The sequence below is a fragment of the Oreochromis aureus genome, linkage group 8, assembly GCF_013358895.1.
Source record: "Oreochromis aureus strain Israel breed Guangdong linkage group 8, ZZ_aureus, whole genome shotgun sequence".
NCBI lineage: Eukaryota > Metazoa > Chordata > Actinopteri > Cichliformes > Cichlidae > Oreochromis > Oreochromis aureus.
The window spans coordinates 214,748-227,426 of record NC_052949.1 but is presented as its reverse complement, the minus strand read 5'-3'; the positions used below and the strand labels follow the sequence as shown (position 1 = coordinate 227,426).

The following is a 12,679-nucleotide window of genomic DNA, read 5'->3' as shown; positions in this document are numbered from 1 at the left end:
GGGTATGCAATCCTGAATAGATGGTTTAAAATATATATCTGAACATATAACAGCAAAACCAGTGGTTCTCTATGGAACACAGCTGAACATGTGTGATGTAGAACAGAGAACAGGTCTGAAAACAGATCACATGATCACAACACTGACAGTGCGTTCGCTCTGTCTGTGTCTCAGGACCTGAAGTGGGTGGAGGAGAAGCAGGCGTTATATCGGAGGAATCAGGAGCTGGTGGAGAAGGTGAATCGCATTTATCAAACGCATTTATCAAACGCATTTATCAAACGTCTCAGTAAATATGCACACAAATTCTCCCAAATCAAAAAGAACAACTTGTGTTTGGTATATTTGGTATTTGGCTGAGAATAGACTTAATGCCAAATGTAACAACGGATGGTTTGCAGGTCAGGCAGATGGAAGGTGAAGAGCTGCGACTGAAAAACGACATTCAGGATGTCAAAGACCAGAACGAGCTGCTGGAGTTCAGGATCCTGGAGTTAGAGGTGAAAACGTCGCAGATGCCAGTAACAGCATCTCAAACTTCCAGACTTTTACCTGTGATTTCTGTTTGCTATTCAGGAGAGGGAGCGGCGCTCACCCGCCATCAATTTCCAACAGCTCCATTTCCCAAAAGGCCTCAGTCCTCTACAGGTTTACTGTGAGGCAGAGGGAGTCACTGTGAGTACATCCGTCAGTACACCTGAGTGCACCTGTAAATATCTCTGAGGGGTGCACTGCCAGCATGTTCAGCATATCCAGGCTTTCACTGTGTTTGCTGGCTGAACTAAGCTACACTTTCACTGTTAAACTAGGCCTGAAAGGTGCGTTTGATTTGTCATTTCATTCTCTTTACAAATGGAACAGCTGAGCTCCTTTTGCTCCAGTGAGAGGCATTATTAGAGGAATGCTGACAGATGTATAAAAATATAAAAGAAAATAAAGTGCTGCAAAAAAGATGACAGCAGCGCTGCAGAAGATTATTGAATTTGTGATCATCAAGCAGCAGTGAGATAAATCTATTATAGCCATCCATTTTCTTTAGCTTATCCAATTCAGTGTTGTAGGGGGGCTGCAGCACATCCTAGTTGTCATAGGACGAGGGGCGGGGTACACCTGGACAGGTCACAGGTTTGTCATTGGGTTAATACAGAGACAGACAACCATTCACACCTTTTTATTTCTAAGGTTCACGCTGCATCTGTGAACCCTTAGATGCTGAAGTTTGGTCAGTGTTCAGTAACAGACGTAGAAATTAGTCTGTCACAGATTCGAGGGTCAAACCGCCTCCAAACATAAGTCATCGCATTCACATCAGAGGCCAGTGGAGTTGCAGCAGCAGATCTGGATTAAGAAAAGTTCGGGTTGCAGTTTAGAACAAACATCCCTGTGATGCAAGATAACTAAAAATCATCCTCAACATATCGATCCTGTTTGTGCTGAATACCCCTGAACACACCTTTAACCTGTTTCTTGGTGCACTTTGGCTGAAGTCCCATCTGAAGCCTCGATATAATAAGTCTTTAACACCATTGGACCTACTGTCCGATTATTAACACCATGCCGTGTACTGGATCAATCCCGGCGCCCGTGGCTCGGTCGGGCCACTTTCAGGGGTGGGGGGCTCAGTCCCCTCTGCAGGTGGCAGCTGCTGGCGGAGCCTGTGGCTATGTCGCCACAATGGCGATGTGCGCAGCTGCTCCTCCAGTGCTCTGGGGGGCCTCTGGATGTCTGGGGCCTGGATCATCTCCATGCTCCATGCTGTGGTCTCCCTACTGTGTTGTTCTCTTTTTGCTTGTTTTCTTTTTTTCCCAGCAGGTGATCCCGCTGACTTTTAGTGTCTTTTCTCTCTGTCACTCTTCCCCTCTGTTTTTCTTTCCCTTTCCTTTTTTTGGAAGGTCTCCTGTCTTCGTCTTTCCCTTTTCTATCCACTGGTCCTGTCTGTTCCAATTGTAATAACTTAAAAGTTTAAAAAAATAAATAATTAATAAAGATCAATCAAATGGATGAATAATGATCCACTTGGAAAAATAAATCAGGTGGGCATTACCAAATTTCCCCTTGTGGGACAATTAAAGGATTATTCTATTCTATTTCTCTTGGCCTTCAGACAATAATTCAGATTGCTACAGTGCCAAACAGGACAGGCAAAAAAAACAATTCTGGAAGCTCCCTTTCGTGTCCAAAGTCCTGGAGAAAATTGTCTGTGTTCAGCTCCAGGCTCAAAGTGCTACACAGCACTGAAACTATGCCTTTAAAAGTTTTTAATGATCTTTTATTAATGCCATTTAAGTGCTTTTAGACCTGAGCACTGCATTTGATAAAGTGGGTCATGGTGTTGTAGTGTCCAGACTGGAGAGCGGTGTGGGTATTAAAGGACCTGCCCTTGATTGGTTTAGATTCTATTTAAGCAGTAGAAGTTTTTCTGCCAGGTTCGGTGGCTCTTCATCCACCCCCCTTACATGTGGAGTCCCTCAAGGATCTACCCTTGGCCCAGCATTTTCTCCTTTCCCATGCTCCCATTAGGCTCTATTTTCAGAAAATATGGATTCTCATTTCACTGTTTTGCTGATGATTCACAAATCTACTTTCCTCTTAAAAAGAATTCTACAGACTCTAAAAGTTTTGTGTGACTGTCTTGGTGATATTAAATCATGGCTGGCATTAAATGTTTTGAATGTGAACAATTAAAAAAACTGAGATTGTCCTATTTGGACCTTCTGACCCTCGTTCTTCTCTTAAGGGTGACCTTGGCCCTCTGGAAAAAAGCAGAACTGTCTTTGCAAAAATCTGGGAATGTTATTTGATGGCAGGTTCATATTGAGAAACAAGTTCTGCTGTTAAAGCCTTCGAGAGAGTAGCTAATGCGAGTAATTGATCCAGACCTCGTAGCAGCTCTGCTCTCTCATCTTCAGCTCCTCTCTCGCGTGTTTACGTGTGCTCTTGACAGGGAGGCGTAAACGCGACCATATTTCCCCGGTCATGGCTCGTTTACATTCTGGCTTCCAGCACGTTATAGAATTGATTTTAAGATGTTATTGCTTGTTTTTAAGTCTCTAAGTGGATAAGCTCCGCCGTACCTCTCTGATCTTTTAACTAAACATGCTATAAACTGAAGGTCAGCTGATAGGTTGCTTCTGACTGAAACACAGGAGACTGGGCCTTTGCGATTGCTGCGTGTAAACTTTGGAACAGTTTGCTTCTTCAAATTAGGGTCTCTCCAACACTCGACGTCTTCAAAACCCATCTGAAGACACATCCTTACTCTCTAGCTCTTAATTGTGACTGAGTTGTTTTGCTTTTGTGTCTCGTCTTCTATTTGTGTGTGTTTATTTTTTCACTGTGTAATGGTTGTTTTTGTTATTTGCCCATCAGGACATTGTGATGAGTGAGCTGATGAAGAAGCTGGACATTCTGGGAGATAACGCCGTAAGTGTATGTTGAATTTATTTTGTACATGTATGTGTCACTGAAACATGTGATCCATGTAATCTGTTTGTGGCTTCACGTGTGTTGAACGTGTGCATTTTGTAAACATGCTGTTTAGCAACCATGGTGACACGTTCCCTGTTTCATTAGTGAGTCCTTTGTGATGATCAGTGAATAAATCTGAGTTTGTGTCAGGACAACAATAACTTCCATGTTGAGCCTGTTGTTTATATATTGCTGACATGTTGTTTTTCTGTAGAATCTGTCCAATGAAGAGCAGGTGGTGGTAATACATGCCCGGACGGTACTCACTCTAGCAGAAAAGGTGAGCGTCCCACCTTCGTGGCAGTTTTCAGAGAGCTGAGGTTTCTGCTCTCTGACAGGATGCAGATAAAGTTTCTTATTCTTTGCACCTCTCAGAGTTATTGGCACAGGGAAAAAGCAGCTTCACATAGTGAGATTGAGGGCATGGAATAACTGACGGCTCATCAAAGTTTACATAAGATCAGTCTGATTTCGTAAAGTTGCTGTTGCTCTCGGCAGGTTTCAGGTGAACAATCAGGCAGCTTGTCGCTATTGTTTCACAAAGCTGTTTTATTTGCTCTATCTCTGTGAGGTAACAATATAAAATGTGTGCACATGCAAAAATACCATGTGATTCATGAAACATGAACACCAGCTTGGCTCTTACCGTCATGTGTTTGTTAATGGACTAGAATAAATTCAAACAACAGGTACTTTGCATGTCTGCAGGAAGATACAGAAAAACAGAAAAGTGTCAGAAACATTTAAACACAAGTTTTCAGGTGAGATTTAAAGATGCTGAGTCTTGATGAGGTTCCCAGATTCTCCAGCATCTGTGGGTTAATAAAAGCTTTGAAAAGTAGTACTCAGTAGTATCCCGTGACACAGCCCGGTCCTCATCGTTTGTTCATATGTGTCACCTGAGGCTCCTAAACTGTTTGTTTGGGATGAACGAGTTCAGGTGAGAAACAGAGTTCACATATATTCGTGTGTGAACTCTGTGAATAAAGCTGAACATACACAGAAAAAGATGAACTTGGATTGATGAGGAGGACAGACAGTGCACAATCAATATCTGCTTTACGACCAGCCTGTCTCTGTCTACCTGTCTGCTCACCTGTCTCTCTTTACCCCCTTTCAGTGGCTGGAGTCCATTGAAGTGACAAAATCGGCTCTCCAGCAGAAAATGTTGGACATCGAGAGTGAGAAGGTGAAAGACAAAGTGTATCTGGGCTCTGTTGGGACTTTTTTATACCTGCTGAAATCATGTGATCTGATCTGTGGTCTGGTCAATGACACTAGATCCATCTGAATTATCAGGCTAAAATAAGTGCTCTGTGGTGAGTCGGTCCAGTAAGAAGAGCGCAGTGATTGCAAGCTGGACAGGAAGCTTTTAGTTTCAACTCTTTCATATGTCGGAGTTTGTTTGTACAGAAAACATTAAAAGGCCTTAGTGATTTGTAAAGTAGCAGTATCCATGTTGGGAAGTTGTTGTCTGAGGTGAATAAATGTGATGTCAGTGAAGATGCTGTTGCTTTCTAGGAGCTGTTCAGTAAGCAGAAAGGTTACTTGGATGAAGAGCTGGACTACAGGAAGCAGTCGATGGATCAGGCCCATAAGGTCAGTGAATAGCTGGACCTGTACTGTGGAGAGGTGAACCAAATAACTGAGAGCAAGTCTTTGAGCCTGTTCTGATATCATTGGCCCATTGATCAGTGGGCTTTGATCAATGGTTGTCAATCAATGGCCATGACAATTTGCATATTAATAATCAAGAAAATGACGGCCCATCGTTCATTCAGTGGTGCTCGTTTCGGTCATTGTGCAAATGTCCTGTTTATAAGGTTGGGAAAACCTGCACCTGGATGAGTGACGAAATGTTTCTCCCACTGAAAACATCCAGATGAACAGGATCAACATTTTGGGATTTCCTTAGCTGGATGATTGAGCATGCATCAAGACATCATTGACCAACAACAATGAGAGCGCTGAACTCTGATCAAAAATGTTTCTTTGATCCAGAGGATCCTGGAGCTGGAGGCCATGTTGTTTGAGGCTCTGCAGCAGGAAGAGGAATCCAGGATAGAGGGATTAAAGATGGAGGGTCGACTGTCTGAGAGTCTGACAGAGGGAGAGAGAGAGGAGCTGAGGAGAGCCATGGACCAGTGGAAACGAACTGTGATGTGTGAGCTCAGAGAGAGAGATGCCCAAATTCTTCGAGAGCGGATGGAACTACTGCAGCTCACCCAACAGGTAAACCACTGAAATGAGCACAGGTACACTATTATGATTTCTCCTTTGTGGTCTGTAATCAATGATGTTGTGTTTGTCAGAGGAACAAGGAGCTGGAAGAATTTATAGAAGCACAGAAACGACAGATTAAAGAGCTGGAAGAGAAGGTAAAGACAAATAGAACAGAAACGTATGTAAAAAACTGCTTCCTTTGACATCGACAGATTCTGCACTGCTTTCTTCTTCTTTCAGTTCCTTTTCCTGTTTCTCTTCTTCTCTTTGGCCTTCATCCTATGGTCCTAACAGCCGCAGGTTGGTCATTCTTTCCCAGGTGTGCAGAGTTTACCTGTTGGATCTCAGTGTAATAAAATGTTTGCTCTGCTTTAGTGTGTGCAGACCACCACAGTCCAGCAGCTGAGTGGCCAGGTCAGCTCAGTCTGGATCAGACCAGGAGGACTCGAAAGGATTCCTGGAACCAGCAGCTCACCAACCGAGGGTCTATGGGTTCTCTGTTGCCAGCCAATCAGAGCAGAGCCCAGCTGTCAGCTGGCTCTCAAACTATCCTGTTACACCTTCCTAGAATGCCACTGTGCTGTCTCAGACATGACTGATGGCTTCGTTTCAGCTTGCTGATGTTCAGCTAAGTAAAAGAGTCTGGCCCAAACTGGTGTTGGACTCTTACTAGCTAAACTAGGTGACACCCTATATGATTAGCTTAGGTCGCTGATTTTGAAGTTGTCAGATGGGGTTGGTTCAGTAACCTGTGACAGATGCGTGAGCTCAGCAGACTTAGGCTGAAGAGCAAAAGCTCTATAAGAACTAGACATAAAAACATCAGAAACCAGCCTGACAGAAGTTTAGTTCAATAATTCTTTGTTCTGATTGGCTGTTCCACCTGAAGAGCAGACAGTGAATTTAGCTCCTCCCGCTTTATTCACAGAGCTAAGGTCACACCTGGTTCGTCTACAACAGAAGAAGGACCTCCACAATGTCAGGAGGTCTGTTAGGAGATAAGAGTGAAGTGAAGTGGTCCAGATAAACCAGGTTCAGGAGGTCCAGATAGACCAGGTTAACCAGGTCCACACAAACCAGGTTCATGAGGTCCAAATAAATCAGGTTCAGGAGGTCCAGATAGACCAGGTTTACCGGGTCCACATAAACCAGATTCATGATGTCCAGGCACACTAGGTTCACCAGGTCCACACAAACCAGGTTCACTGGCTTCCGGTTGAATACCGCATCAATTTCAAGATACTTTTGTACACATTCAAGGCTACTCATCATCTCTCGCCTTCATACCTCTCTGACCTGGTTCAAATCACCATTCCTTCTCCGTATCTCAGATCCTCCTCCTCTCTTTCTCTTTCCATCCCTTCCCCCCGGCTAGCCACCGTGGGGTGCGGGGCTTTCTGTTGCTCTGCCCCCCGTCTTTGGAACTCCTTTCCTCCTGAGATAAGAAACATCACTTCCCTCCCTCTTTAAGTCCAGATTCAAAACTCACCTATTCACATTAGCCTATTCCACATAAATCTTTCCATCCTGCTACTTTAATTTGTTTTATCTATTTGCTCAGCGTTTTATCCTTATTATTTTTTTAAATTGTTATGTTTGTTGTTGTTATTGCTTGTGTACAGTGTCCTTGAGTGTTTTGAAAGGCGCTTTCTTGAATAAAATGTATTCATTCATTCATTCATTATTCACGAGGTCCAGATAAACCAGGTTCAGGAGGTCCAGATAGACCAGGTTTACCAGGTCCACACAAACCAGGTTCATTAGGTCCGAGCAAACCAGGTTCATGAGGCCCAGATAAATCAGGATCAGGAGATCAAGATAGACCAGGTTTACTGGGTCCAGACAAACCAGGTTGATGAGGTCCAGGGACACCAGGTTCACCAGGTCCACACAAACCAGGTTTATGAGGTGCAGATAAACCAGGTTCAGGAGGTCCAGACAAACCAGGTTCACCAAGTCCAGGCAAACCAGGTTCATGAGGTCCAGACAAACATGAGGTCCGACAAACCAGGTTCAGGAGGTCGAGATAGACCAGATTAACCATGTCCACACAAACCAGGTTCATGAGGTCCAGATAAACCAGGTTCAGGAGGTCGAGATAGACCAGGTTAACCAGGTCCACACAGACCAGGTTAACCAGGTCCAGACAAACCAGGTTCAGGAGTTCCAGGCACACAAGGTTCACCAGGTCCAGATAAACTAGGTTCAGGAGGTCTAGATTAACCAGTCTCACCGGGTCCAAACAAACCAGGTTCATAAGGTGCAGGCAGACCAGGTTCATGAGGTCCAGATAAATCAGGTTCAGGAGGTCAAGATAGACACGGTTTACCGGGTCCAGACAAACCAGGTTCATGAGGTCCAGGCACACCAGGTTCACCAGGTCCACACAAACCAGGTTCATGAGGTCCACACAAACCACGTTCATGAGGTCCAGACAAACCAGGTTCACCGGGTCCAGACAAACAAGGTTCAGACTGTGTTTAATTTGATGGAGAAAAGCACAGCAGTAGTCTCTGATCTTGAGGTGCTAGAGATCCTGGAATTAGGTCCTGGAAATGACTCCCAATATGTTTCTGTTCCTAAATCCATATCTAAATAATGTCACAGAACTAAAACTAAACTATATCACAATATATAATATATGATTGATTAGTATTATATGAAATGATGCACCTTTTCACTTTACACTGAAGTTACCTGATATTGTTAAATAAAAAGTTTAATTATAAAAAAGCTAAAGACTTTGTATTTTGGTTAATACCTACGTTACTTTAATATTTTTAAAGCTTTTGTTTCTTTTGGGTTTCTGCTAGCAACCGTATTTGACTTCAAGTTCTACACTTTGTCATTTTGACCATTTACCATTTCTCTGAGTTATCCTCAGTGTTCAAATGAAGCAGGATCAGAATCTGTTGTTTTAAAAGTTGCATCCTGCTGTTGTACTTTTATTATTCCAGATGATATTTTTCTATCCCTGCTGTGAGTCTAAACACTGAACATCTGAAGAGTTGGCGATTAAAAATGGAAACCGAACAAGGAGCAGTCTGTGTTTTGTTGCTTATGTTGGATTATTGAGTCCGAGTGCATTTTCACCAGAATAATCCGATCCAAATCAGTTCAGCATCATTCAAAGACCAGTAATTCACAACAACAGTCAACTAAATATACTTTAATAAGGTAAAGACGACACAAAATTAGTCAGAGCACCTATATAAGCATCAATGGTGACAGTGGGAAGAAAAAACTAGAATAGAATAGAATAGAATAGGATAGAATAGAATAGAATGCCCTTATTTCTAAATGAGTCCTCATCGTTTGTTCATATTGTTCATATGTTCAAAAGAATGCCTACCTTTCCAAGATTTTGGCCATAAAAGGAAGTTTAGAGATCGGCCTATAGTTTGAAAGAACATTAGGATCAAGGTTACTTTCTTGATAACAGGTTGCACAACAGCATGTTTGAAGGCAGGCGGAACGCAGCCTGATGACAGATAGGAGTTCATTAGGAGTAGGATACAGGGTCCAATGATGTTCATAGCATCCTTAATAATACGGGAAGGAAGAATGTCGTGGTGGGAGATAGAACTTTTCAGTTAATTTATTATTTCCTTAAGAGTCGGGAGAGTAACAGGATGAAACTGTTGAAAGACTGTTGAGCATTCAGAATTTAGATTTTGGTTTGCTGCTGATAGATTTGGGGCCCTTAGTGCTGAGATTTTATCTATAAAATAATTTAGGTATTTTTCACAGAGAGCTGGGGAGGCCTCCGTCAAAGTGGCAGAGGAAGGGTTAATCACTGAATTGGGATTTGTGGCTATTAGTTGCAATGATTTCCGACAGGAAAGAAGCTTTTGCGACTTTAACAACCTTCTGATATTTCAAACGGCAGTTCTGCAAAATGTCCAAGGAAATCTGGAGTTTGTCTTTTTTCCATCTCCTTTCGGCTCAGCGGCATTCACGTCTGAGAGTGTGGGTGGATTCATTCAGCCAGGGTTGGCGATTAGGTTTAAAGCATTTAGTCTTTAAGGGAACCACAGTGTCCAAGGTAGAGGTACATATAGATATAAAGGAATTAGTGAGTTCATTTACCGGTGTAGTTGTCTTACAATTATCATCATAAAAGGCAGAGTTAGTCAAGGCCGTGGAAAAATGGACGATTGCTTCAGGATTAATCTTGCGTACTTGGTACAGGGTGTGGAATTAAGTTTTTAGCAAAAGCAAAAGAGCAATGGCTGTCAGAAACAGGAATACACCCAGGCCAGGAGGGGGAACACAGGGCTTGGTTTCGTGCAGCGGTGCTGGCAGGGTTGCCCAAACAAGTTAGAACTGATTTAGAGAAGAATCCAGACTTTGCTGTTGCAGATTCCACACAATGGTGTGACGCTTGGTGCATTGACGCTGGCCCGTCAATGCACCAAAGCAGCGACAACCTGCGGGGAATTGGGGGGCTGCTAGACCATTCAGAGGGCGTGGTGGATCCGCTGGGAGAGGACAAAGGGCTCGTGGTGCGGGAAATCCCAGTAACACGTCCTGGAATGCCTGTTTGAGATGTGGAGCGGAAGGACATTGGGCACGAGACTGCCCTGAACCGCCCCAAACCCAGGCACACAGAGCTTCAAGAGGAAGACGTGCATACAGAGGAGGACACCAAGCTCCAAACCCAGGTGCAGCGCCAGTCGCCCAGTATCCAGTGGCTGACTGGGGCTGGAAGGGGGAGCAGTACTGACGGAGCCCTGAGAAACCGGACAGCGTGGGGATGGCAGATCCCATGCTGTCAATGACCGTGGAAGGAACACAACTGACCTTCCTGGTGGACACTGGAGCAACTTACTCAACACTGAGAGCCACACCAAACAGTGCAATACTCTCCAACCACACTGTGAGTGTAGTGGGTTTTTCTGGGGTTCCTATGACTCTGCCACTAACTGATCCAGCACTGACAAAGCTGGGAAAACAGACTTTGAAACACCGATACGTGGTGTCCCCACAAGTGCCTGTAAATCTCATGGGCAGGGATCTGCTCGTGAAACTGGGAGCCACTATCATGTGTTCTGCAGATGGACTGACTGTTACTCTTCCAGGAGGAAAAGAGTTCCCGTGCCTGGGGACACATTCCAAGAATCAATACCTGGTGCAAAACTCTGAACAAGCTACAGCCGACATTTACTGGGGACGTCTAGTAGAAGACGGCATTCTGAGACACTACCAGCTGTGGAAACCCTGGATCATGAGCCTGGCCCTCTACACCCCGCCGCGCGATCCTTACCACATCACTCTCTTTTATGACAGGGATGATGATGACATGTACTGAGAAAACTTCCAATCTGACCTTGAAGGTCAAATTTGGAACGTGCGTTGCCATAATATCTATGTCGGCCCGGAAGGAGTAGCAGTGGCTGTGAAATTGATGGACGAACAACTGCCTTGGTACGAGATGGGATCAGACTCATGTCACATTGGCGGTCCATGTAGGTCATCAGGCGAGAGAAATGGGACCAATGGTCAAGCGGGCGCTGGATAACGCTTGGTGGCAAAGCACTCAGATTCCAAATGTGTGGTACGCGCCGAAGTGTAAGACGTACCGAATCACCTGTCTGTCTAACGACGCAGTGGTTTTAGAACACCAGGAAATATCAAGAACACATGGCCGAGAGAAAACTGACCACCCTGATGCAGTCGCCGCGCTTTCACAACTGCCTGACACTCTGTGGTCTACGGGGCCCACTGATGTTGGCCTCGCTACCTGTTCACCTGTCCTGTTTCAGCTGAAGTCGGAGGCACCAATTAACAGACCGCAGTACAGACACAAACCGGAAGCTGAGGAAGGGATTGCAGAAACCATTGAAGGGCTACGGAAAGTAGGTGTGCTTGAGCCTTCACAATCATTTTGGAACACACCTATTTTGCCAGTGGAGAAACATGGGACAGGAAAGTACAGGATGGCACATGACCTGAGGGCCATTAATGCCATACTGCGCACCGACACTGTGCCCGTGCCAAACCCATACACGGCTTTAACTGCCATCTCATGGGACCAAAAGTGGTTTACATGTATTGATCTTGCTAATGCTTTCTTTTGTCTCCCTCTACATGAGTCACTCAGGGACATTTTTTCATTCACATACAGAGGCCAGAAGTACAGATACACACGCCTGCCACAAGGCTTTGCATTGTCCCCAGGCATTTTCAATCAGGTGCTGAAAGATGCACTGTCACCATGCCACCTGCCTGAAGGTTGTACACTGATACAGTATGTTGATGATCTTCTCATTGCAGCCCCGTCAGCATCAGCCTGCACGGCAGCCTCGCTCATGGTACTGAACAGATTGGCAGAATGTGGCTTCAAAGTAAGTAAAGAAAAACTGCAGTTGGTCCGACCAGAAGTAACGTTTTTGGGCCGTGTAATCGCACACAGGTCAGTGGGTTTGATGAACACACACAGAGACCAAATCCTGACACACCCTAAACCAAGAACTGTGAAGGAACTCCTTTCTTTTCTTGGGTTGACAGGTTACAGCAGACAGTTTATTCCTAACTATGCGGGCAAAATGGCCCCTTTAAGGGACCTGATAAAAAAGGTGGGCGTTCGAAATCTTAAGGCTGAATTGCCTTGGACGCCAGCCACAGAAACAGCGTTCATTTCACTGAAACAAGATCTGTCAAGAGCCACAGACCTGGCCACACCCAACTATGACGAACCATTCTACCTTGACGTTTCTGAAACAAACGGAATTGTAAACAGGGTGTTGTTTCAGAAAAAGGGGGGAGGCAGAGATGTGCTTATGTATGTCAGCATAAGACTAAATCCAACAGAAGCCAGGCATCCTACATGCACACAACACGCAGCTGGGGTAGCAAAAATCATTCAGAAAACAGCACACGTAGTGAGAGACCATCAACTAAAAGTGCTCACCACACACAGTGTAGTAGCGAACGTGAACTCACAAGCTTTCGCCATGACACCATTGACACAACAGAGATTGAGCAA

At 44.5% G+C, this 12,679-nt stretch overlaps 1 protein-coding gene across 1 annotated transcript in view; it reads left to right on the top strand.

Moving 5' to 3' along the window:
- jakmip3 (Janus kinase and microtubule interacting protein 3) overlaps positions 1 to 6,188 on the top strand; it is a 79,290-nt gene extending 73,102 nt beyond the window's left edge. Inside the window, exons 15-25 of the mRNA XM_039616509.1 lie at positions 175 to 237; positions 402 to 500; positions 577 to 675; positions 3,370 to 3,423; positions 3,683 to 3,748; positions 4,589 to 4,657; positions 4,990 to 5,067; positions 5,470 to 5,700; positions 5,781 to 5,846; positions 5,932 to 5,991; positions 6,067 to 6,188. Of these exons, the coding sequence (XP_039472443.1) occupies positions 175 to 237; positions 402 to 500; positions 577 to 675; positions 3,370 to 3,423; positions 3,683 to 3,748; positions 4,589 to 4,657; positions 4,990 to 5,067; positions 5,470 to 5,700; positions 5,781 to 5,846; positions 5,932 to 5,982 (876 nt within the window). The 3' untranslated portion in view covers positions 5,983 to 5,991; positions 6,067 to 6,188. The remainder of the gene's footprint in view (positions 1 to 174; positions 238 to 401; positions 501 to 576; positions 676 to 3,369; positions 3,424 to 3,682; positions 3,749 to 4,588; positions 4,658 to 4,989; positions 5,068 to 5,469; positions 5,701 to 5,780; positions 5,847 to 5,931; positions 5,992 to 6,066) is intronic.
- The last annotated feature ends 6,491 nt before the right edge of the window (positions 6,189 to 12,679 follow it).